The sequence below is a fragment of the Panicum virgatum genome, chromosome 9N (genome assembly GCF_016808335.1).
Source record: "Panicum virgatum strain AP13 chromosome 9N, P.virgatum_v5, whole genome shotgun sequence".
Classification (NCBI taxonomy): Eukaryota; Viridiplantae; Streptophyta; class Magnoliopsida; order Poales; family Poaceae; genus Panicum; species Panicum virgatum.
In genome coordinates this window covers 79,545,625-79,571,308 of record NC_053153.1, presented here as the reverse complement: position 1 = coordinate 79,571,308, position 25,684 = coordinate 79,545,625, and the positions used below count along the sequence as shown (strand labels likewise).

Sequence of the window (25,684 nt, the reverse complement as noted above, 5' to 3'; positions counted from 1 at the left end):
TCGGCGGAAGAGTTTGAGACCATGGACACTAAAGCTGATACCTCCTCGGCAGATGAGGCTGAAGGAATAGAGATCGATGAGGCCCCGCCTCCACGAGACTGGCGCACCCAGTACCTCGACTGGAGGATTCGAGGGGTCCTACCCTCGGATCGTGCTCGGGCGTCGCACATCACCAGGCGGGCCAAGTCCTTCATCTTCATCGATGAAGAGCTGTACAAGCGCAGCCCCTCGGACGTTCTGCAATGTTACATCCCCATCCCTGAGGGCAAGGAGCTGATTCGTGACATCCACGCTGGAATCTGCGGTCACCACGCCGCGCCGCGCACCCTCGTGGGCAATGCATTTCGACAGGGCTTTTACTGGCCCGCTGTAGTCGCCGACGCCACAGACATCGTACAAACCTGCGAGGGCTGCCAGTTCTACGCCCGAAAGACACACCTCCCGGCTCACGCTCTGCAGACAATCCCCATCACATGGCCGTTCGCCGTGTGGGGATTGGACCTCGTTGGGCCTTTGCAGAAAGCGCCCGAGGGCTTCACTCACTTAATGGTAGCAATCGACAAATTCTCGAAATGGATCGAGGCTCGACCCATCGGCAAAATCAAGTCTGAGCAAGCCGTTCTATTCTTCACCGACATAGTCTTCAGGTTCGGAATCCTGAAATCGATCATCACCGACAACGGCACCCAGTTCACAGGCAAGAAGTTCTTGGCGTTCTGCGACAGCTACCACATACGGCCGGACTGGTTAGCAGTGGCCCATCCACAGACGAATGGCCAAGTAGAGCGTGCTAATGACATGATCCAACAAGGCCTCAAGCCAATAATCTTCAACAAGCTGAACAAGTTTGGCCGAAGGTGGCTCACGGAGCTATCCTCGGTTATCTGGAGCCTGAGGACGACCCCAAGCAGAGCCACGGGCTTCACCCCATTCTTCCTCGTCTACGGCGCCGAGGCTATCCTCCCCACGGACTTGGAGTACGGATCGCCGAGGCTCAAGGCTTACCAAGAGCGGCAGAACCAGCAAGCCCGCGAGAGCTCACTAGACCAAGTGGACAAAGCAAGAGACGTGGCGCTCCTGCACTCAGCGCGATACTAGTAGTCTCTACGACGATATCAAGCGTAGAGGGCCCGGCACCGAGACCTCAACAAAGGGGACTTGGTGCTGAGGCTTCGGCAGGATAACAGAGGACGCCACAAGTTCTCACCACCGTGGGAAGGCCCATATATCGTCGCTGAAGTGCTCAAGCCTGGCACATACAAACTAGCTAACGAAAATGGTGAAGTCTTCACCAACGCTTAAAACATTTAGCAGCTACGTCGCTTCTATCCTTGAAATTTCAAGCTATTTGTACATAGTTTGTATTTGTATTTCGAATTTCCCAAAGCAATAAAGAGTATGCTTTACTTATTTATTTTTTGGGAACCTACCGAACCCTCGGGGGCTCGGATGCGCAAGAACACTGAGATAGGCTCGGCTTTACCCTCGGCAAAGCCGAACCTCCCTCGGGGGCTACTACGGGGGGAACCCCTGAACATCCCCAAAAACGCCAACGTTTTTTTTCGAAAAATTTATGTATCTAAGTTTCTCGTATACTTAGAAAGGATGACGCAAGGCATAAGCGACTATGGAACGGGATCGGCCGAGCCACGGGACCGCCTACGCCTCCGGCATACGTCATCCCCACTCACCTCCCTACGCCTAAGTTGCTTATGAACGCTAACTTCCTCGCAGAAGCCTATCTAAGACGCATACGAGTACACGGAAATAAAGTAAAGAAAACGAGGGCTCGAAGGCACAAGGCCTCGAGCGGCCACACTGTCAATATACATTAACTAGTGTTCTCGCGCAGAAATATTGTTAAGACAAAATACTTATTTATTTACAAGGGCTCCACAGCCCAGACTTCCTACAGATTGCCTTCTCCTCCATGCGGGCCCTCAGCGGCGTTGTCTTCAACATCGGGGAGGAGGTCGCCCTCAAGCTTCATGGACAAGACGGAGGCGAAGCCCTCGACGGCGGCATCGGCTTGATCTATTGCGGCCACCGCATCATCTCCCTCGATGCCAGGCGCGACGATGTATCCCGTCGCCACCTGCTCGAGGTTCAGGTCATAGTGCGTCGACGCCACGGCGAGGGTCCGTTGAACGCCGAGGCGGAAGGTGCTCCTGAGACGCTCGGCCACCGGACCGCCCAGGGATCGCAGGCGACTCGCCACCGAGCTCCCGGATGAGCCCCCCCCCTCGAGTTCCTGGCACATGGCCATGGCGGTCCTCTCCATGTCCTTGAGTTCGACCTGCGCCGATGTGAGCACTACCTAGACGGCTTCTTTTTGTCATGGTCTCGTCCGCCACTGTCTTCCTCAGCTCTGAACAAGAAAGCGAAGATAAGTTTCAGCAAACTGAAGGCAATTCAAGCAAATAACAATTACTTACCCTCAATGCATCCTTGTGCTTACGCCAGTTGGAGCCGCGCGGCATCCGCCTGCTCCCAAAGCATAGACAAGGAGGTCTCTTTCTCCTTGAGGGCGGCCTCTGCGTCTCGAACGGCCACCTCCTGTGCAGCAAGGACAGTGTCCTTCTGCACGAGGGTCCCAGTGAGCATCGCGACGGCCACCTCCTTGCCTTGGAGCTCAGCGTCCTTGTGCTGGAGCTTGGCCTCCTTCACCTCGAGCGCCTTGTCTTTCTGCTCCAGAGCCAACGCATTTCGTCGCAGCTCGGCAGCCTGTGCCTCGACCTCTTAGGCCTTCCGCTCCACCACGGCCCTCTGTGCATCGCGCTCGCCGATGGCTCACGCCAGCTCCTCCTCTAGCACACACGCAGACGCGCCCCCAGGTCGGACACTAAGATGTTGGCCTCGTTCATCCGTGCGACCATACTGGCGTTGCACTGCTCGAGCCATTGCACCTGGGAGTACTGCCGGGCCAGCTCGGCGCTTTTGCTACACGAGATCTCCCTCAGTCGCTGCGAGCAGAAGGACATAAGCGGAACACACACAAACGGGATCAGAAACGGGCAATTCCTAGGGAAAGACATTTACCTTGCTGATAAGGAAGTCCGTCTTCTGATGAAGCTGAAAGGCGTGGCCATGGGCGTCCTAGATCTGAGTGCCGACCTCGTACTGCGCCTTCCATACCTCTTCCTCCTCCTGTTCATTGCGATCAAAATCCGAGGGGACCCCGGACTGGACCATCGCTCGCTCGACCCCCACGAGGGGCCCCTCGGACGTCCCCGCATCGAGGACACCCTCGGAGGCCGAGACCAATTCGGCAATCCGGGCAGCGGCACTGGCCGCAGCATTCGGGTCGATCCCCTCCGAGTCCCCATACTCCTCGTCCAACGGCATCTCTACCACTGGCACCACGCTCTCCGACACCATCTGCGCCGTTGCCGCTGCGGCGGCCAGGTCCCCATCCCCACCACGGGCGCCGTCTGCGCCATTGACGCGGCCGCGGCACCCTCGTCCCCGACCCCGCGGGATCAGGGACAAGGACCTCCCCCTCTGCTTGGCCGGCAGGATGCTCCGGCACATCCCCGCCGATCTCTTCCCCAACTCTTGGCCGGGCGGCGTCAACAATGCCGCCTCGGCCAGCGTCGTCCCCGGCGCCCGGCTGGGCGGCACCGTCGTCGCTGCCTCGGCCGGGCTCAGCTTCAGCATCTGGCCGGGCAGCACCCTCCGTGCTGCCTCGGCCGGCCTACCCCTCGGTGTCCGCCCGAGCGATCGCCGATGCGCCGCTCTAGCCAGCGTCGCTCCCGCCCTCCTGCACACGGGCCTGCTGGGCCGACAGGGCCCCTTGAGCCATCACCTCCTGGAGCACCTCGGCGGCCGCCTCTAGCGTCTGGGACTCTCCGGTCGGGGGCTGCAGCCCCGAATGCGGTGTTGCACTCACCCCGGTCTTAAGGGCCTTGGACGGCGCGAGACAGACCGTCTCCCGGGTAGTGGCCTTGCGGTTGGACCAACAGGGGAGAGCGACAAGTCAGCAGGGGCCGGAGAAGTCGAACAAACAAATGCGAAAGATAAGATCACTTACCCCGACAGGGAGCTCAACCTACGCCACCACTCCTCGGGGCTCGTGGCACGCTGTCACCTCCCAACGATTGGCCTAAGGGTGTCGCCCCTCGATCATCTTGTGCCCTCGGGGCTGCCTACCCGAGGGTCTCCACACTCGCTGCGGACGTCCTGCCGCCTGCCGGTGTCATGGACGCAGACGTCCACCTTCCCGTCGCCGCCGCTGGTGCGAGTGAATCCCTGCCCGCCGCCTGCGCGGGCGACCTCTAGCCCGTCGCTGGCACGGGTGACCTTCGTCCCGCCGTCGGCGTGGGTGACCTCCGATCCACCCTCGCTGGCGCGAGCCTCCCCTTGCCCAGCGTCGCCGGCGCGAGCCTTCTCTCACCCAGCACTGACGCCGAGGCCTCGACGCCGGCCCGTTGCGGGGCCGGCAGAGGATTCACGGCCGTCACCACCTCGAAGTCATCAGACTCCGAGAAATCCACCTCGCCGATCGAAGAGTCTTCCTCCTCGGTGGACTCGGGCGTAGTCGACGGGGAGAGTCCCTCCCTCTTCCGTCTGGCGCACTCCTTATCGTGGGTCTCCCTTCTCTCCCTCTTCCTGGTGGCGGTCACTTTCGCTTCGTCCTTCTTCTTATTCTCCGCCTCTGCGCGCAGGCGGTTCGCTTCGCGGACTTCGGGGAGCGGGGGCTTCGAGACATAGCCTTTACGGCTCAGTCCCTGCAAGCACTACCCAGATCAAGAACTAGAAGAAGAAGAAGAAACAGCACAAAATCAACAACAGTCGGAAGCCGGACTCACCAAACTGATGTACCCCCCTCGGGGCGCATCTTGATCCTCCGGTGGTCCTCGGGGTCGGAGGGGAAGTGCGCCATCGCACTCTTCGCTCTCTGGGCAGCGGCGTCGAGGGAGAGTAAGACGCTCGACATCCTCGAACCCTTGGCCGCGGCCTCGAGAGTCAGTTCGAAGATCGCCAACCTCCTCTCCATGAGGGGAATCACCCTCTGCCGGTGAAAATTCACGATGACGGCGAGCGCCGTCAGCCCCTTCTTCGCTAAATACTGCAGTGCATCGATAAACAACTTGAGCCTGGCCTGGCCCTCATGGGGCGACACCCCCCACTTCCACGCATCCGGCTTCTCCCGGAGCACCTTGTCGGTGAACGTCGGGAACCGCCCGTTGTCATTGCGCAGGTAAAACCACCCTCGACTCCACCCGGCATTGTTCGTGGTCATCTTGCAGGGGATGTACAGATTCCCCCTATGCTCATGCACCTGGAGCGTGAGGCCACCCGCACGTACGTACCTCCTCGGCTGGCCCTGGACGTACTCGGTGTAGAGCTCGCCGCGGAATAGATGCACCCACAAATCCCAGTGCGCCTCCACCCCCAAGTATCCCTCGCATACGGCGATGAAGACCGCCGCCTGCAAGATGGAGTTGGGGGCGAAGTTGTGCAGCTCCACCCAGTAGTGGTGGCAGAGCGCCCAGACGAACTTACCGGCGGGGATGCCGAATCCCCGTTCGTGGAGCCACACGTGGCTCACGATGTAGCCGCTCCAAGGCTTCGGCTCCCTCTCCCCCGCCGTCGGGGCGATCCACACCGGCCTCGACGGCTCGGTGTTTGGCGACAAGAGCCCTTCGATGACCAGTGCCTCCAGGACCACCGCGGTGGCGGTGGACTTGCCCCATGGTGCCGACTCCGCGAACTGCGCCATCGCTTTGACCGAAGGGGAACGCGGGGGGTGGGCTCGCACGAAGGCAAAGGTGCGCTCGCTCCTCCTCTTCTTCTTCCTCTCACTTCTTGGCTCTGGGCTCCAGACGCAGGGGAGGCGGAGGGAGCAGAGGAGGCAAAGGCAAATGGCCAGGTGAGCCGAATCTATCCACCCTCTCTCTCTCTTTTATTACTGCGCCGGGCGGATTCGTCGCTGCGGCCCCAAAATCTACCGCATTGAATGCGATAGATTTCGCAGACGCCGACAGCTGGGCCCCATGCCCGGGAAACCTCCCAGACGCACGCGAAATAACTCGCGCTGTGCGGGAACTGATGCGGGGGCGGCACTGTAGCGTCATCCCATCGGCAAGCCACCGCCCACGCCTCTCCTCCTGCCCGAGGTGGCCGCCTGAAAAGGTGCGCTCGCACCGCACGCGTCGGGCCCCGTTGCCCACGATCAGCGGGAGACCAGCGCACGACCCGCGACCCCGTGCCGATTCGCAAACTGTGATGGAATATTCCCTTCGGGGGTTCCTTACCGTCGAAGGAACTTTATTCCGAGGCTTACTGATCAGGGGTACGAAGCTTGGCCCGCCGAGGGTTCGACAGGCGCCCCAGATCACCAGAGTCAGGGACTGCATGGATGTGCCATACAAGCTACCCTCGAACACGGAGTTCGAGACATCCTGCGCAGTGTTCAAGGCCAGCCGAAGGTGCCTAGCAGGGGGACCCCATCGACGGAGAGCATCGAGCCTTCGGATCCTATCGAATGGGTCCGAGCCCCGCCTAGCGAACCTTTGCAAGCGCTTTATGAGACGTGTCCACGGACCACGAGCCGACCCTTATCGAACGGGGCACGGACGTCCACTTGAACTACCCGCTAACAGATCACCGAAGAAGCCATGGCTCATGGCCCGGGCATGGGTAGCATGGCGTGTTTCACCCCTCCTCCCCGCGGAAGGGCGACGAGGGTCGTAACACGAAAAGTCGAGGTTCCCCTGAATGCCTTCACACAGGCCAGGGCTCTGGGGCTCCTCGCACGCCGCGGCTCAGGCCGCACCCTCGAATAAATCGGCCGCTGTCGATTGCGAAGTTCCACGTGTCGAACAAGTCTCCCTCGCATGATCATCAAAGGGGCAACGGGTCACCACATCAGCACTGAAAAACGCCGAGGATGGCTGAAAAGGAAGCTGAGCGGTCACCCCACCCGATCAACCATGCAACACGACATTTATAGCCCTTGGACGAGTGCTAGTACTCCTCCAAGGCCTCGAGGAATACACCCGCGGGTGCGCTGACGCGCCCCCACGGAGGAAACTTTTACACGTTCGAGGATCAAAATCCCCAGTCTAGCACCCGAGCCTTCTCCTCGTTCCAGCTAATATTGGGTTCGGAGTCGGACCCGTCTCCACCCATAGCCTCTGGCTCCGAGTAAGGCCGCGAGCAGCCTACCCTTCTCCCCGTTTCCATCTTGCTCCGTAAACTAGCTCAAACCCTCCCGTCGCTATGGCAGCGACACCCCCAGCGGCGACGCCATGGTTCTCGAGGCATGTCGTGCGCCCTGCCACCGCTTCCCTGACGGCGAACTCCGATCTTGAACTAACCTCCTCCAGCAACGCCCGCGGGGAGAACTGAACCCCACAGTCAGCATCCGAGTCACGGTTTCGAGGGATCAAGCCTCTGCAGGGCTGATGCTCATCCCTACAAAGGCTCGGGGCTACTGTCGGGTACCATAATTAGGGGCACCCTAATCCAGAGACTAAATCGCCCTCGAAAACACAAAACACGAATTGGGCAATCGGGCCCACAGCGCCTACCACCTTGTCAAACCCTACAACCGCGACAAACCAAGGCCTACAGTCTTACTCCGATCCGAAGGGAAAGAAGGATTACTCGACGGCTCCAACTCTCTTAACAACACCCAAAGTTCTCTCCAGGACCCAAAGAGGCCCAATTCGCACTCAGCCCACAGCCCAGCTCTATGGTACAGCTCATCTGGACCCCCCTCGAACCCGTGGGGCAATCTCCGCCTCGCTCGAGGCCTCCCCGCCGAGACCCTCAACAGCGCACCACCTCTCCGCCTCACTCGAGGGTAGCGAGCCTACCCTCGGGAGAGCGGACCGACTCCGCCTCGCTCGAGACCACCCTTCGGCAGTCAGAGCTAACTATCCATCCACTCACCGGCTCGTCTGACAGAGGCATTAAATGCCAACCACTCCACCGTGGAGTGGGGAGTCAGGCGGTGTCAGGTCACCATGCCGCACGGCAGCAGTGACCGGAGTCCCGTCCAACAACTCTGGTCTCTGCTCCGCCATCCCTGGCACTGCAGCGACACTGTGGGAACCTGCGACGCTCTGTGCGAACGGGCCCGGCACTGCTCCCACCACTGTGCTGCCTACTCCGTGCACCTTCTCTATTGTAGAACCCTCGATTAGCATGGGTGCGACCCTCGAACGCGGTCTGGGCCTTGACCGGAGCAAGACCCCCGCCTGAAGGGCCCTCGGCGCTCTGCCACGCCAAGCACGGAGGACGGTACCCTCAACAGAAGACGCCATGACGCCTGCAGGAGCCACAAGGGCACCGGCGCGATCTCCGCAAGACCGAGGACGCCATCCAGGACAACCACCACGCCCGGCGCCTTACCCTCCAGTGCACCACGGTGTACTTTCTACAATAGTCGCCCACTGCACACCCCCGATTCGGGGAGAAAATGACTACTTCTAATCCCCCCTTGGCATGTACACCGCCCCTCCTTGTGTCTATAAAAGGGGGAGGTTGGCTCCTTCCCAAGAGATGAGACAACGCTCTCACAGTCTCAGACGCTCAACTCATCCCACAAAACACACATCCGCTCTCCGGAGCACGATATTAGCACTTGCCTCAATCCCTTAGCAGAGACTTGGGAGCTTCCCTCCCTCTCTCACCTCGCTTGTACCCCCTACTACAAGCACCCCGGTGCAAGATAGTACAGTGCACTCGCTTGCGGCCGGAACCAGGATAAACCTGTGCGTTACTGTGTTGCCTCTTGCATCAACCACCTAGGGTGAGTGATCACGCAGTATCATCACTATTTGGTGCCGGGCCGCCGGGTCTGGACACCGACAAATAGTTTTAGAGGAACCAAACAGAAGTGCTATTTCTGGATTGTTTGCAAATAATTCAGCCCAAAAGACTATCCCCTCGAAGGATGCTATTTGGAGCTATTTCGGACGGGGCCCATTGATTTTCTCTTCTCTCTTGGAAAAGTGACGGCCAAATGATTGGAAAATTACTTTGGGCCAAATAGTCCTTGAGAGCCTGATTGGTTTGGTTCCAAAATTTGCCTTGCCAAAATTTTGACAACCACAAATTTTGGCACTCAATTGATTGGGATCCAAAAAAAAAAAGTAACCCACCTCACAAACTACTTGCCAAGGTTTTGGCAAAAAATTCTTGCTAATATTTTGGCCTGCCCTAGTTTTGGCAAGGTAAATTTTGGCATCAAACTAGACCTGGGCATGGGTCACCCGACCCGAACAACCCGACCCAACCCGCCCGAAAAAAACCCGACCCAACCCGACCCGAGCTACGTGGCGGGTGGGCGCGGGCCGTATTTTTTGACCCGCAACAATCAACGGGCCGGGCACGGGCCGTGATTTTTGACCCAAAACCCGACCCAACCCGACCCAAAGGCCAAAAAACCCGACCCAACCCGAAAAAAACCCGACCCGACACGCCCGCGCAGGGTGCACGGGCCAACCCGACCCGACCCGGTGATAGGTACGGGTCGGGCGCGGGCCGTCCTATGCGACCCGTGACCCGACCTTGACCCGACCCGAACCGACGTTTGCCCAGGTCTACATCAAACCAATCAGGCCCTGAATCCAAACATCTCAAAGACTATTTCATTGAAAGGCTATTTTTTTTTATTAAACTTTAGTTCTCAAAATAACTCTCGGCTATTTCTCCGAACAAGACATATAACCCAGAAATGACAAAATGACAGGTTGAATCCGTAGTGCTGGCCTGGTCTACATTCAGCGCAAGGTGTACATCGATCTGACACGATCCTCAGCCATGATGGTCGACTTCGCTGATGCGCCTCAACTTTTGTGGCTACTCTTAAAAAAAACTTTTGTGGCTACGAGCGATGAAGAATGTGCGATGCTTTGGGATTCAGTGGCTTCCTCCGACTGTATTCTTTCTTTCTTTCTTTTTTCTTTGGTTCCGTTTGGTATTGCACCCAAACCTTGACCGTTCACTCTGATAGTAACAGGATTAGCATATATTTTAATCGGATCGAATCCAATCAGCCGACAAGGCACCAGCAACGTGGTCAATTGTTAATAATGGAGCAAGGTTCAGCCATGGGCATATTATGGGTGTGTTTAGTTGGTGAATTTTTTTGGGTTTTACTATTGTAGTACTTTCATTTTTATTCGGTAATTAGTGTCCAATTATATACTAATTACGTTTAAAAAATGCATCTCATCATTTCCAGCTAAACTGTGCAATTAGTTATTTTTATAAACTACATTAAATATTTCATGTATGTGTCCAAAAGTTTGATGTGACGAAAAATCTTAAAAAATTTTGAAAACTAAATAGAGCCTATAAAAAAATACATACATATACTCCCTTCATATTGTAAAGAAAATCATTTCAAACATCGACACGCTATCCAAAAATAACTTTGACCACTATTTTTTTGCTATAAAAATTATAAAATATAATTAAAATATACTTTTAGGAAACTACATTTTAAGATGAATCTGCTTACATCGGTTTCATAATTTCAAACACAATCTAAATAATTTATTTGTATTCAAAGTTTAAAATTTTTGTTTTAAGATAAACTTAAAACGACTTTCTTTACAATACAAACAAAAAGAGTATACTGTATACATACAGCAGAGAAAAGACGGAAGGGAATTGCATTGCCCCGTCTAGGACATTTCAAAGAGACCAACAAGTTTTAGTTTCCACCGCCACGCGCCCGTGTCTCCTGTCCGCACGCAGATAAACTCCGCTCTAAAGTCCAATCGACCCAACATTTGCCGGTCAAAGCGAATAAGCAACTCGACTAACCAGCTGAGATCGGTGTGCACGGATCGACGGCGTTCGCGGAACCATCAGAAAGCCCACGCACGCGCACGCAATCCAGCAGGTCCCCCTGCCCGGCATGCCAGGCTCGCCGACACAGACAGCCGGCCAGCACCCCGGACGCAGTGCAACAGGGATCTTCGCGGGGCGCGGCCTCGGCGCACGGGCACGGCACGAGGAGCGCCGATGGGAACTGCGCCCGGCGATCGGCGCGCGGGCACAGCGGGTGATCGCGAGGCCAGCGGGCACGCGCGCAGCGGATGCTCGAGGACCAGCCGTCTCCGGAAGCCCGCGGGCACGCGCCTCTGAGGCTCTGACCTGCCTGTACAGCGGACGGGTGATCTGGGGCGCTCGCAGCAACCGCCCGGAATGCGCCTGCGCGACGGCGAGCGCAGGCGGGGACGCACGCAGCTGCGTCGGCGCGGCACGCGCGGGGCGAGGGCGTGCGTCGTCCGACGTGTCGCTGGCCGCCGTGCGCCCCGACGGATGCCGCGGCGGCCGCTGAGTTTGTTTGCTTCGGAAACGTGCAGGTGCAGCACAGCTGGTAACTCCTGGATAGAGCGGGATGCCACCGCTCCACTCCACCACAGGGATGCAATTCATGGATGATAACGACCTTGCCTTCCTGACGAATGCGCAGCCTATCTTCCTTGATTAACCGGTCAAACACCACCCAGTCTGCCAGGTTTAAAAGTCTCCTCTTCACATGCTATGCTATGCTATGCTACCAAAGGAAGAGTAGTAGTTTGCTACACGTGTGCCAATTGTGCCCTTCGTACGTCATGCCCTTGCGGTTGCGGAGTGAAAACGTTTCTTGTTCGTGTGGTAGACGCCGTGTTTATGAACGACCATCAGCTGACCACCAACCACTGGATCCATTGCGTGTGTTTTCATGCTGCATGTGCAGCAACTTTATAGATGATGAAACACAGCGGTGGTATACATTATAAACTAGTACATTTTAATTTTAAAACACAAGTATACTTCCTTTGTTTTAATATACAACATTTATTTATGACAAGTTTATTAGTTAAATACTAATGTTTATGTATTTAAAGACGGGGATAAATTAGAAATTATATAGTTATGTATCTTTTATCTTGGTCTTGTTTGTTTCCTTCCATTCTATTCCATTCTAAAAAAAAGTTCGCGTGCATGCTGTATTAAATGAAGTTTATTTGCAAAACCTTTTCAGGAATGCGTATAACTTTTCGCGACGAATTTAATGATGGTAATTAATCGATGATTTGCTACCGTGATGCTATAGTAACCATCCTCTAATCGCGCGGTCAAAGACCTCATTAGATTATTCAGGGTCACTAGCGCGGGGGTTCTGAAGCTGGTTTTGTAAACTGGCTTTGTTTGACACCGTAATTAGTGGTCAAAATATCACTATTCACTAGCACAACACAAACTAAACGGGCTCACTTTTTTTTAACTAAACGGGCCCTTATTGGAGGGAGTTTGGGATAATAGTCAAACACAGCATTAATGGGTGCTCTTCCGTTTTCCTCCTCCCTCCATCCCTCTGGGTTTCCTCTTCCGCATCCGGTCTTTGCCCGCTTTATATTCCTTCACATCCACTGCTCTCCCCACAACGACCAAAACCCCCAAACCCAACCATCACCAAGATTCCAGCACGCGCTCGCCGCCACCGCAAAATCTTCTCCCGTCCACCGCAATGGCGAGAACCGTTCGGCCCCTAACCCCCCGCTTCTGATCCCGAAACCAAATCCTCCGCCGAGCAGCACCAGCATTTCGTGCGCTCGAAAGGAGCCGCCTTACTCTGAGGATCGGAAGGGGACGGAGCAATGGCGGCGGCGTGGGGCCGCGCCAAGCGCGCGCTCGCCACAAGCCTCTGCATCAGCGTGCCCGCGCGCCAGATTGCCATCGAGGACTCGCCGCCGGAGGCGGGGGTGGCTGAGGCGTCGTCTTCTTTGGTCCAGGAGAAGGCGGAGTCCACCTCCGTGTCTCTGCGGCGGCTGAAAAGCTTTGGAAGCCGGAGCTCGCAGGTGGGGGAATTCATTTTCCGTTTTTCTTTCATCTTCTTGTTTGATTCACCATTCATGTAGGGCGTCGAATGGGGTGTGGAGATGTGGGGAAATGACAGTTTTGGCGATGGATTGGGTTCGTTTTTTTCCCCGGAAAATTCGTCGTATTCATTTCCAGGCAAAAAGATGCCGATTTTGCATCCATGTTGGTCAACGACTCCCGTTGACTACTATTAATTTTGGAGTATGCACCATCTTGGTTGCAATTTGCGAACCAGGCCTGTTGAGTTGAGTCATTGCTGTCGTTTCTAAGGTTGATCAAAATGGCATATGCTCCCTTTTTCATCTGGAGTCGTTACTTCTAGGCATTTGCGCTATTTTCTAAAGAAATTTTAAGGGTACAAGAAGCAAAAAAAATCAAATTAAATAGGGCATGCATTGCCAATTAATGTGAGGTATGACGATGCAACTAGAGAATTCTTTGAGCGGTTACTCGATTGAATTTAAAAATTAGACACTTGTGATTATATAATATATACATTGAATTTCGGTTGGTCTACCATGTTACATTTGTTTTTTGCAAGGTTATCAGAGCTAAACTTTGAAGAAAGTTGCACGAGTCCATACTAAAATTTTTGGCACAATTTCAAATAAATCATGGGAAATCGATTCTATTCATGTGACTTAAGGGCTTCCCCTAATTTTTCTCATCGACTCAAAGGGAAAGAGTTTGAATATGACGGAGCTTCTTTTGCCTTTCCACATGTTCTGCTTGGTTGAGAGGTAGTACATCTTATTTGACCCCCAGCTGCTAGGCAAAGGGAAACTAAGAACTAGGATATTCCGATATGTACTTACTGTTGTGCAGCTTGACAAATTTCATTGACTTGTAAAGAGTAGTTTCCTTCTGATCCTAATATATTTTGAAACTGGGAAATGAATTTCCATACGTTAATTCAATATAGTTTTCTTTATCTGCAAAGATGGTAAACTAGTCACCTCTTATTTCAATGCTTTCTAAGTAGGATGCATGCGACTATCAGTAGTTCCGGTGCATACTGTAATTTAAACTCAAATCCTCGCATCATAGCGTTTTAAGCAACCATGATATCCAGCTGTACCTGAGCATGCTACACTTGTAGAGAAAGTTTTACAAGCAGACATTTCTATGATAGCATCAGGATGCACAACTTGTGGCTGTCAAACTTGTGTTTCACAACCTTTTGAACTTTGAGATGTCATATCCATTTTCAGATCATCTTTCTGTTCCCGCCAAATTTTATCATAACCCGCATTGCTTGTGTGTGCATGTGTTTTTTTTTTTTTTTACAATTTTCCAACACTGATTAGGTGAGCTTAATGTCTTGTAAATTCCTAAAACCACATGGCCGTTTTAAGTACCGTGATGTGTTAGATATGCAGCCATGCAGGTATTATTCACAAGCCATAGCAGAGTATATGCTTTTTGTTAAGTTAGCAAGTTCTGATATTGACACCTTACATTTCTTTGACTTTCTTGGTTTCAGAAGATATGTTCAATTTGCCTTGGAGGCATGAGATCAGGGATTGGACAGGCCTTGTTCACGGCTGAATGCTCCCACAAATTCCATTTTCATTGCATATCTTCAAATGTCAAGCATGGCAACCTTATCTGCCCGATATGCCGTGCTGAGTGGAAAGAACTCCCAGGCGCTCAACCTGCAGATGCCAATTATGGAAGAGCTAGAGTAAGCCCACTAAACTGGCCCCAGGATGAAGGGCACATGGCTGTTGTCCGCAGGCTTTCCAATGCATACAGTGGAAGCCTGCAGGAGCACCTTCCTTTCTTCCGTACACCAGAGGCAGGCATCTTCAATGATGATGAGCTCATAGATCTTCAGTCTTATACAACAAATGAACATGATGCAGTCACTGGTTCAGTTGAAATCAAGACATATTCAGAATTTCCTGCTATACGACAGTCAGTGGCCCAGGAGGTCTTTGCTGTATTGATCCATCTCAAGGCTCCAAAATCCTCTCACTCAGCATGCTCCCGTGCACCTCTTGACCTTGTCACTGTTCTTGATGTCAGCGGTAGCATGGCAGGGACCAAGCTTGCACTTCTGAAGCGTGCCATGAGCTTTGTCATACAAACCCTTGGACCCAACGACCGCCTGTCTGTCATTGCCTTCTCATCCACAGCACGGAGACTCTTCCCTCTTCGCCGAATGACGTTAACTGGTAAGCAGCGAGCCTTGCAAGATGTCAGTTCACTTGTTGCAAGCGGTGGCACAAACATTGCTGACGGGCTAAAGAGAGGTGCTAAAGTGATCGAGGACCGTCAGTTGAAGAACCCAGTCTGTAGCATCATTCTTCTCTCTGATGGTCAAGACACGCATACCCTCCTTTCTGACAGGGGTTTGCTAAATTACAGCGCCCTTGTCCCTCCTTCAATTCTTCCTGGAACAGGTCACCATGTCCAGATCCACACCTTTGGTTTTGGCTCAGATCATGATTCTGCTGCCATGCATGCTATTGCTGATTTATCTAGTGGCACATTTTCATTTATTGATGCTGAAGGCTCGATCCAGGATGGGTTTGCTCAGTGTATTGGTGGACTCCTGAGTGTAGTTATTAAGGAGATGCGTTTGAGCATTGAATGTGCTGATGAAGGTGTGCTACTGACGTCCATCAAGTCAGGCGGCTATACAAGTCAGGTTGATGAAAATGGCCGTAGTGGTTCAGTTGATATTGGAGACCTGTATGCAGATGAAGAGCGGGGGTTTCTGGTCACTCTACATGTCCCAGCTGCAAAGGGGAAGACTCATCTGATCAAACCAACATGCACATACGAAGATGCAATCACCAGTGAGAATATCGAAGTACAGGGTGAAGAAGTGAGTGTTCAGCGCCCTGCACATTGTGTGGACTGCAAAATGTTTCCTGAGGTTGAGCGTGAGTTGCACCGTGTTCAAGCCACAGAGGACATGTCTGCCGCACAGGCTGCAGCTGAGGGGGGTGCTTTTTCTCAGGCCGTGGCGATTCTCGAAGGCCGTAGGAGGATACTGGAATCACAAGCTGCACAATCTTCAGACAACCAATGCTTGTCATTGATAACAGAGCTGAGGGAGATGCAGGATAGGGTGGAGAGCCGGCAAAGGTATGAGGAATCAGGCAGGGCGTTCATGCTATCTGGCCTGAGCTCACACACATGGCAGAGAGCAACCGCACGTGGTGACTCGACTGATCTCAGTACCACTATTCACACCTATCAGACGCCATCCATGGTTGACATGCTTCAGCGCTCTCAGACTCTTGCTACTCCTGGTGTTGACACGCTGAATCGCTCCCCAACTATGGTTCCTTCACACAGGTCTCCTCATAGGTTCAGACGGCCAACCAGGTCAACGAAATCCTTCTCCGGTCGGCCCCTGTGATGCTGCCTGATCATGATTCAGTTCTAGCATTGACTATTGAAGTATTACGACAAAGTAAATTATTCATTCTTTAGTCTGTCATACTGCAGTTCTTACTTCCATTTTCAATATTCTATAGTAGGCATGGGACTAGAAGTCTTGAGATTTATAAATGGCATAACTGATAGAGGTGAAAAGGATTTAGGTATATATATTTTTACAGTTGTCTGTTTGTTCTGTACATAAACATCTCCCTTGAATGATTTCCGTGAGTAATATCTTTGGGATTGATAAATGGCATATCAATGGAATGAAAGGATTGAGGTGTGATTCCCATTTTTTCTACAATTGTCTGTTTTGTTGAATATGATAAATGGCACATATCAATAGAAGTGAAAAGGATTTAGGTATTGTTCCTTGATATTTCTTGATATTTTTCACTGTCGTTTGTTTGTTCTGTACATAAAATTCATGTCAATGAGCTAGCATAAGCTTTGGGAATGGAACTTCTTTATGAATAGGAAGTCTGAATTTGATAGCCTCATGTGTTATGCCTGGTTCACCCCTTCAAAGGCAAATCATGTTCAGTCTACCCATATTCTGGAATGTTAAACCACGTACTTGTCCAAATCCTAGAGGGAACCCTTGATGTTAAAAACTTCTGGAAAAGATGTAGAAGTAGAACAGCATCTGAACCTGCAAAAGATGCTGCTGCTGCAATGGATGTTAAGTTGCCAGTAGGCACACTGTCCATAATGATACTCTGCTATGCAGATTTTGTTTAGCAACCGTACTGACGAGGTCAACCTGTCAGCAGTTTTTCCTCGATAAAGTATAGACTGAAGAAGCTCATGCACGTAAAATTCTTAGCAAACATGATTTAGGAACCAAAATTACATCCTTGTAAGGGGACTAGATAAACATAGGCTTCCTTGATACAATGCCACTTTCTCACGGCTCATGGGTAAAATAAAAACATGAAGCATGATCTCGACTATTCGCATTGGAAATTAGCATGGCTCTACTACTACTACAACTAGCCAAAGGGTGCTTAGCCTAGCGGTTAAGACACTCCAGCGGCACTCCACAGGTCCTGAGTTCGAATCCCCGTGGGAGTGAATTTCAGACTGTGGTTAAAAAAATCCTCTCGCCGGTCCCGTGTGTCAAAGCACTGGTTAAGAGCCGGCCCAGGTCGGCCTGAGGACCGTGTATGGCCCAGGCAATTCCCAGAAGTTACGGTTCCCAGTGTCAGGGCAGGACGGGGGTTCGGCGATTTTCTCGGTCGGGGAAGCCGAGACTTCTTCTTAGCTTAATACCGGTGGGGCGGTCTTTCCCCACCCGGCCGAGTTTTTTTTTACTACTACTACAACTACCGCTAGCAGATCCTTACAGTGGCTGCAACTGAAAGCCTGAAACCTTCAGTGTATACCTCCTCCTCCCTTCGACCCCTTTACACTGGCACACACGCCGTCTAGTACTCGCCCCCGCTGGAGCCGTCGCCGCAGCCGTCCCCGTCGACCAGCTTCCACAGGCTGTCCCACAGCAGTGCGTCGTCGTCGTCCGGGACAGGGAGCGTGCAGTGCTCGGCCGTCGACGCCGGGCTGCCCTGCTGGTCGTCGTTGCTGACCATCGCCATGACGGCGGCCTGGTGGTCGGGCTCCGGCGGGCTCTGCTGCTGGCTCATCATCAGCTGCTGGCTCTGCTGCTGGAGCAGCTGCAGGTGCTGCTGCTGGTGCTGGTGCTGGTGCAGGAGGTGCAGGCTCTGGAGGTACTGGCGGCGCTGCTCCTGCTGCTGGAGCTGGTACTGGTGGAGCAGCTGCTCCCGGGCGCGGCGCGACGGCCGGGCCTTCTTGAAGTGCGTCCGCCAGTAGTTCTTGATCTCGTTGTCCGTCCGCCCCGGCAGGCACCGCGCGATCGCCGACCACCTGCACGCGTCAAGACGACACGGGTTCCGATCCGATCGATCCCAGTTAGGCGCCGCCCACCATCTGAACCCAACACGATGGAAAGAGAAGAGATCGCCAACAGTGTAGCTAGGGGAATCTAATCTGATCTAATCTACTACAGTGTAGCCCACACTCTAGCTAGCTAGGCTGCATCTTTGCACGTACATGCATCTGCTGATCGATCGAACACTACTGAGTGATGGATGGATGGATGGATGCTAGCTCTCAGTGTGCCGTTTGCGTACGTGTACATGGACGACTTTGCGTGGGTTGCACGTGTATAGTATGTAGATGGACAGATTGACAGTACCTGTTGCCGAGCATGGCGTGGAGCTGGAGGATGACGGTCTCCTCGTCGGGGGTGATCTTGCCCCGCTTCAGGTCCGGCCGGAGGTAGTTCACCCACCGCAGCCGGCAGCTCTTCCCGCTCCGCCGCAGCCCTGCAGTGCCATCGCCAGCCACCGGTTAGTTCATTTCATCGTCAGCAACAATACCACCACACTGATGAATTACAGAAAGCACGACTAAACTAAACCCAAATCAAATCTTATTAACACGCACACTTGGCATCATATATATATTTGCAAACACAAATTAACTGTATGTACACACACATACCTGTGAGCTTGGCGACAGAGTTCCAGCTGCCCTCGCCGTACTGCTGCACGTACTCGGTGAGCAGCCTGTCCTCCAGCGCCGTCCATGGCCCCTTCCTCCACCCCTCCTGCAGCATCAGGCTGCTGATCGCGTCCATCCCTATCTACTAATTAACCAGCAGCTAGCTAGCCGACTGTTAATATTAGAGCTGCTGCTGCTGCTAGCGCTGGTCGATATATAGATGTATCTCTCTAGCTATGCAGCTGGCGCTGGGCTCTGGTTCCCGGCTTGTATGACAGCTAGAATCTGGGCGGCCATGCTCGCCATTTATACGAGCTCGCAAGTTGGGGGAGCTCCCTGCGGATCGGAGGCGATGGACGTCACGTCATTTTCGCGGGCGGGGAGTAACAATTCCACTCCCACTTGGCTAAGCTTCAAGGCGAGTATTTTATTGTTTCACCCCCGGAAAAAGGGCTCTCCCCCTACTAGAATGTTGTGTGGTGATGCAATGCAAATGCAGCAAGCCAAGATAGTCTAGGTCAGGTCTCGCTGCAGCTAAAGCATCTTTAGCGTGTTGCCTCATCAGCTATAGCTAGCTTATTTTATTCCGAAATTCATCATCAATCATCCCTAGCTTGCGTGCGTGATGGTTATCTATCACAACATTATGTAAGCCTTTCCTCGTGTATAAACTAGGCGTAGACCGGCCGTATTTAGAAATGGCGTTGCTATCTATAGTTGCCTAAAATAGTGGTCAGGCTACGGCAGTATATATATGTTCTGGGCAGTGGGCCCCACAGAAGCTGGCCTCCTTTTTTTTTTTGGTGTCTGTCAAAGACTTCTTTTCTTTTCTTTTCGTTCTTTGCGGGTTGTCTGTCAAAGACTGATGCTGCAGGGAGCATAGTAGCTAGTGTTAGTTTAATCGTGGTGAGATTGCCTGTGTCGTCCCCTGTTCCTGATGAATTGAATCAGTTAGCGCGCGATTACCATATGCAGGGTACAGTTTGTTTAATTGTGGTGAGATCGATTGCCTGTCGCTGTTCCTGATGAATCACTTGGCTGATTACCCTGGGCTGTGAACACTAGTCGAGCTGCACGGATGCTGGATGGCCGGCATATTGTTTTCTACGCGTGCGTCCCACTTTGCAAGCAAACTCGATGCCCAAACACATTGTAACACTGACGACTGATGACTGAACTTATACTGAAACTGATGATCAGCGGTAGTCAAAGGAAAAGGTACTCGCTAAGCATCATTGCGAGTGGAGTGGACAATCTCTCTTTTCCACCAACGTAGGAGTTGAAGCGGTTAAAGCCATGCATGACCGGATGCTACTAGTACTAATGCTTGCTACTCGTGGTTAATGGCCATTTAATTTAGAGTCAAATCAAATGGGTTATTACCAGTGACCGAAAGTGGACCTAACCGCGTAGTTAGACTTTCAGGGCTGAGCCTGTTTCAGAGTAGACTTGAGAACAGTGCTGTTAAAGTCAGCGAGGGACACGCTTGACAATGGAACACTACTCTACATTTTTTTTTAGATTATGGAAAAAGTTCATGGAACACTCTACATGCATGAAGTGAGGGGTCTATCAATCGAAAACGACCTGCTTGGCAGGGCTTGAGATTTTGACAATGAGCTGAATCTCTGTAGACCCTTTTCAGCCATTTGATTCTTCACTGTATATACAGCACTAATATAGCAAATGTCAAGCTAATATACAGCCTCTAAGATTTCTCATGAAATCACTAAACTAATTCAATCAGAGGCAGGCAAGTACATGCATGTCGCTCGCATGCATCCAGCAGAAGTGCCACGTAGCGCAGGTTACAGCTAAGGCTCTCTAGAGAATATCATGTGCAGAAGATATCAGCTAGCCATCAGGCAATCAGCACCTCCACCGTACCAATCCTTGTGATCTGAACCAAATCTATCGTACATTCATGCACCCCCGTGCATGCGCAGGATCGCTCACCACGACTGCACATGATATTCTCTAGAGAGCCTTAGCTGTAACCTGCGCATGATATTCGCTTGTTTAACCAAATTTATCAGATAAACGTACAGCGAAAAAGGGAGCTCCCAGACAGGCGAATATGGCCTCGAAAAAGGGCCCGATTAAACAAGCGATCTCTCCTTTCTTCCCCGGCCGGCGAGCTAGAGGCTTTCGCTTCGCCTGACGGGGCGGGGCGGCCGGCGGCAGTGGTGGTGGCTGCAGGATTGCGGCTCCATTGTTAGGCCCGCTCTGGTGTCCAGCGCAACACGGCATCCGCTCGCTTTAGCGGATTAAAAATGGCGAGCTCGTACAGATGCGCGCGGACGTGCGCGTCCACATCCTCCGAAATCCAAGCACGACGCAGAGAGACGCGAGCTCCAACTGAACTGAACTGGAAAGCGTTCGATGCTACTGTTGTTTGACCGCACACCTGGCCGCGGATCAGAGGCCGGGGCCGGGCCTAACTCCTCGTGATCGGCAGATTCATCTGGCGATCGTTGATGTATTACCTCCCTGCTTTCTAACATGTTTGTGATCGAGTCAGCCTGAGTGGCCCTATCGGCGTCAACCCTAGCAAAGCTTTATAAGGTACATTGATTAGGAACTTTAATCAGTTTTAAGCAAAGAGCGACAGCTTAGATTAATTTTTGTTTACGCCTTTAATTTGTGTATGCGAATGTGTGTATGTACCGATGTATAGGTGGTATGGTGTACTTTGTGCATGGGCATGTCTAGAAGAAGCCAGGCCTGAAAAAGGCTCATTTCATGCATCTCCAAATGTAACCAGCCAAGTGTTGCCCCTCCGACTTTTTTTCCCCCGCTCGACGTTGCTATAATAATCTTCTGAGTGAAGTGTGTGGAGATTCTTATCATCCTAACAACGCTGTAACCGATTAGAGTGTTTGCTTGGAAGAGCTACTGCAGCAGGCTAATATAGTTTTTTTTTAATGAGAATTTTTATCGATTTGAAAATGATTAAATCAAGGTGGTACAAAAACCTTAATTATGTTGGGGATATCATTATGTATCACAACTAGATAATACATATTTAATCGAAAACTCTATATTTGGATGCAGATCCAGCAAAACTTATCTCCATTATGGCTGGACCAGGGGCGGAGCTACATGTACTTATCGATGTCAGCTGACATCGGTGACTTGCTGCAAAATCAGTGAGAAACTACTGTTCTATACCGTCCATCAATAGAGCTGACACCGGTGTTCAATGGATTTGACACCAGTGACTCTGTCGGCTAGCTCCGCCCTGGGCTGGACAATACAATGACTGAAGTCTCAGAAAAAGAGGATATGCTTGCATGAATATCGCACAACCAATGCAATTACCACATTAGCACGCCCTAATCTTCAGCTCATGCTATGTATGCATATTGTCTTGATGCATATATGGTATAAGCATGTTTATTAATCTGGCCCTTAACGTTAGTTAAACACGCCCAACATTGATTATAGTAAATTCAGATAGATCCTCGCTTGATTAGGAAATTGATCTCAAGATTTTGTTCCCCGTTCGAGGTGATCAACCTGCTGTAAAGTGCACCTTTTGGTGCTCCCCTTTATTCCCAATGAGGAAGAGATAGGGAGCAAGAACCCAAGCATAAAACAAACTCAAGATCGATCTGAACAAGTCCGACTGTCAAAAAAAAAATCTTGAGACGATCACACCATTTCATCACCAGGCTCCAGATGGCACTTGGCTGCGGCGGCACAGGAGTTTAAAATATGTAGCTGGAGAATCATCAGGAGATATTGTCCAAGCTGGTAGCAAGGTCCTGCTAAGTGGTGGCTTGACAACGGCCACATGGCCTATGATCTCTCACCACATACAACTCGATTGGTCCCTGTCTGTGTTTGGTTCTGCATTTGTTTAAGCAGGTGCTGATGCCATTGCTAATTAACAATGTCACTGGTAATTGATTTTTATTAATGATATGCATAAAAAATAATTAGTGCCTGCGGCTGGGAATACTCCATGCACATCATATGCGAAAAGCTGTCCTTGGCACACGTATGCAATCCTAGTACTCTCGCAAAATGAAAGGGAATGTCGACAGATGGCAAGCAACCAGCTAAAGCAGCTATCAAAACTGGAATTATTACACCTTAAATATAGACATTGTTGTGATGTAATGTGTTATTTTGGTAGTATTATATTAAACAGAAGTTGCAAATAATTAAAATGTTGAGCAGCTCATGTATTAGCAATTCTTTTGTTTTCCTAATAAGCCATCTTTTTCTTTGTGCTAGAGCTTAAAACTTGGTTAAGTAACATGAAAGCTCGAATCTCTTGCATTCAGGTCCTCTTTATATTTTACACCGAAAATATATGGTGACTAAGCACCTTCAAATATACAAAACTAAATTATGTGTTTGCCTAATGTTATTAATACCTAATAATGTTTTAGGGTTTGAAATCTAGCTATACTTACTCAAATAGAGTAATATATAACGAGCAACCAATAGTTTAGGGTTTGACATTAAATAGCTGTTAACAACAGTATGTAGCATAATCCTTGACATGCGTATATAGCTTGTTTGCATTCAGTGATGAAATCGTTGAATTTTGATGCCGTTTTTATCTAGACTTGAAGATCTTCTGGGGACCAAAAAAATACTTCTAATTTGATACTAGCTAGTAGTAGATATGTACCTTTTTCTTTATACACGAATCTAGTGTAGGTACTCTGGTGGGAATAAAAGGCAGCATTTTCTGCCCAAACAATTTTTTTCACTGCACTGAAAGAAGAGCTTTCCTCCTAAGGGGGTGTTTAGTTGGTGAAAAAGTTTGGGTTTGGATACTATAGCACGTTTTGTTGTTACTTGACAATTAATGTCCAATTATAAATTAATTAACATCATTAGATTCATCTCGTAGGAATCAGTTAGACTGTGTAATTAGTTATTTTTTCTAACTACATTTAATGCTCCATGTATGTGTTCGAAAACTTGATGTGACGGATACTGTAGAGAAAAATTTGGGAACTAAACGCCCCCTAACCAAAAACTGGTGACATAAATGGCAGATGAGCAAAACCCATTCGGGCATTTCTCTGTCTGGACTACCATCCAAACTAGCTTTTGGACTCGAGAAAGCAGTTCCAAAAGAGTTCCACCTCCTTCACTTCAATGGAGCTGGAGGCTCACAGGAACCGCAAGCTCCATCGATGACTCCATCCCTACCTGCTGTAATCAGAGAGCGGACTTTTCAAAAAAAAATTAATCAGGGAGGGGTGTGCTGACCCCACCACCATGCTTGTATATGCATAGATAACTCTCCCACTGCATCGTTGGACAGTTGCAGCGCCAGAACTTTCCTGATGCATCGATCCCACGCAGTAGCAAAAAATCTGGATCCACCATTGTTTAAATAGGCCCGAATGCTAATTGTGGCAACACGGCCTGGTAATCATGCATGCTTTGCTTTGGGTTGGTACAATCAGTTGTGCCTGAAATCTGAATAAACAAATGGCGATAGGCTGACGGAGGATGCAAGTATCTGGCGCAGCTAGGCGGCTCTGAGAAAGACCAAAGTCTGAAGACGTGTAAAGCATGCAGCATTCATTTGAGCAAGGATTGGTGAGCCTTGAATTGTTTTCTGTGTTTGGGAAGTGTACCGTCCTCTCTTTGATTTCTAGAAGGGAACTTGGAGTAGGACTGGCGAGCTTCTTGGAAGAAGCTGCCTGGACCGCCCACTGGAATTGGAAGGTGGTCAGGCTGTTTCCAGCGGCTCTCCTATCCGGCCTCGCATGCGGAAAATGGGGAGCCGGGAGCTACTGTGTCCCTTTCCAGCAGGTCCCCCATGCGGATGCGGAGCGCCCGCAACCAGGAAAGAAGATGCGTATTCCTGCGTCTTCTCTCTCCTACCCGCAAAACTCCTGCAAGCATCTTCCGTCGGCTCCCGCGCTGGTGCAATCCTTGTGAGTCGTGTCCTATGAATCACTGGCAGTGGGACCCACGAAGCTCTTTGAGCATGCGATTTCGCATTCTGCTGGAAGGAAGCTTTGTTTTTGCGTGCTGCCTGCTCCCAACACCCTGCGCAAAGATGCCCTTTTGCCTATCCGCACCCGCGCACTGCTGGAAACAGCCTCATGAAAGATGAACTGAAATGCAGTGTTGGCCTCACTTCATCATGCCAAATATGAAACACTAGGTGTCTTATTCATTTAGGTCCGGTGAAAAACCATCTGCCACTGCTTATTAGCTCATTTATGTTACAAAGATCATTGCACAGCAGCATCCGTAATTTACTCGTGCAGTATATGTTAATTATTTGTTAAGTTAGTCGATCGATTTGATTATTTAAGGTTAAAGGTTATCCAAGATTTATGATCAATGTCAGTGTGGATAATATCACAGAAAGGAAAAAGGGAAATTATAAAAGCGTATGCATGCAGGTACGGCTGTGTAGGTGTCTGTAGTTTACAGGTTTCAGACCAATATTTTGACGATTCAGTATAGCAGCTTCAGGCAGCAGTTTGTAAGAGTCTACGGTTGGCAGATGGATTGGGTCATAGTTGAGTCTTAAAGACGTACTGTATGTGGATCTTCTTCTTATTTTTTTGGTGGATACTGTATGTACATCTTCAGTATCTTTTTGTTGACGTCTTTTACAGGCCAACACACGATCGCGCTAGGTCGCGCGGCGCGAGAAGAGGCTCCTTGCAGTACCTCCTGCGTTGAGCGGTCAGATCGGTCAGGGGGACCGATCAGACCGGTCGCCGTGCAGAACGGCGACGATCCTACGAACGCTCGCCCGGGAGGGACCCCGTCGGGGCAAGCGCGCGTAGGGTTGCCCTAGGCTCGGCAGGCCAGCTAGTGCGTCCTCAAACGCCATGGAGACGAGAGAAGAATAGCATGTCGAGGTTGGAAAAGTAGGGTAAAGGTAAAGAGATAAAAGATGTGTTTTTGATAGATTCGATTGGGTTGTATCCTCAATCGG

General features: G+C 51.2%; 2 protein-coding genes across 3 annotated transcripts; one reads left to right on the top strand and one right to left on the bottom strand.

Moving 5' to 3' along the window:
* The first annotated feature begins 12,358 nt into the window (after positions 1-12,358).
* On the top strand, positions 12,359-16,514 carry LOC120692971 (E3 ubiquitin-protein ligase WAV3-like). Of its 2 annotated transcripts, none has more exons than XM_039976374.1 (2): positions 12,359-12,812; positions 14,321-16,514. In XM_039976374.1, exons 1-2 carry the CDS (start codon positions 12,612-12,614, stop codon positions 16,205-16,207), a joined length of 2,088 nt encoding a protein of 695 aa, XP_039832308.1. In that variant the 5' UTR covers positions 12,359-12,611; the 3' UTR covers positions 16,208-16,514. The 2 variants fall into 2 exon arrangements, with proteins under 2 accessions (XP_039832308.1, XP_039832307.1); XM_039976373.1 differs by having other exon boundaries at positions 12,360-12,812; positions 14,318-16,514.
* Positions 16,515-17,051: 537 nt separating this feature from the next.
* Positions 17,052-18,989, bottom strand: LOC120692073 (MYB-like transcription factor EOBI). The gene is made up of 3 exons (XM_039975285.1): positions 18,751-18,989; positions 18,443-18,572; positions 17,052-18,111 (listed from the first exon to the last, which is right to left on the bottom strand). Exons 1-3 carry the CDS (start codon positions 18,884-18,886, stop codon positions 17,658-17,660), a joined length of 720 nt encoding a protein of 239 aa, XP_039831219.1. The 5' UTR covers positions 18,887-18,989; the 3' UTR covers positions 17,052-17,657.
* Between the last annotated feature and the right edge of the window lie 6,695 nt (positions 18,990-25,684).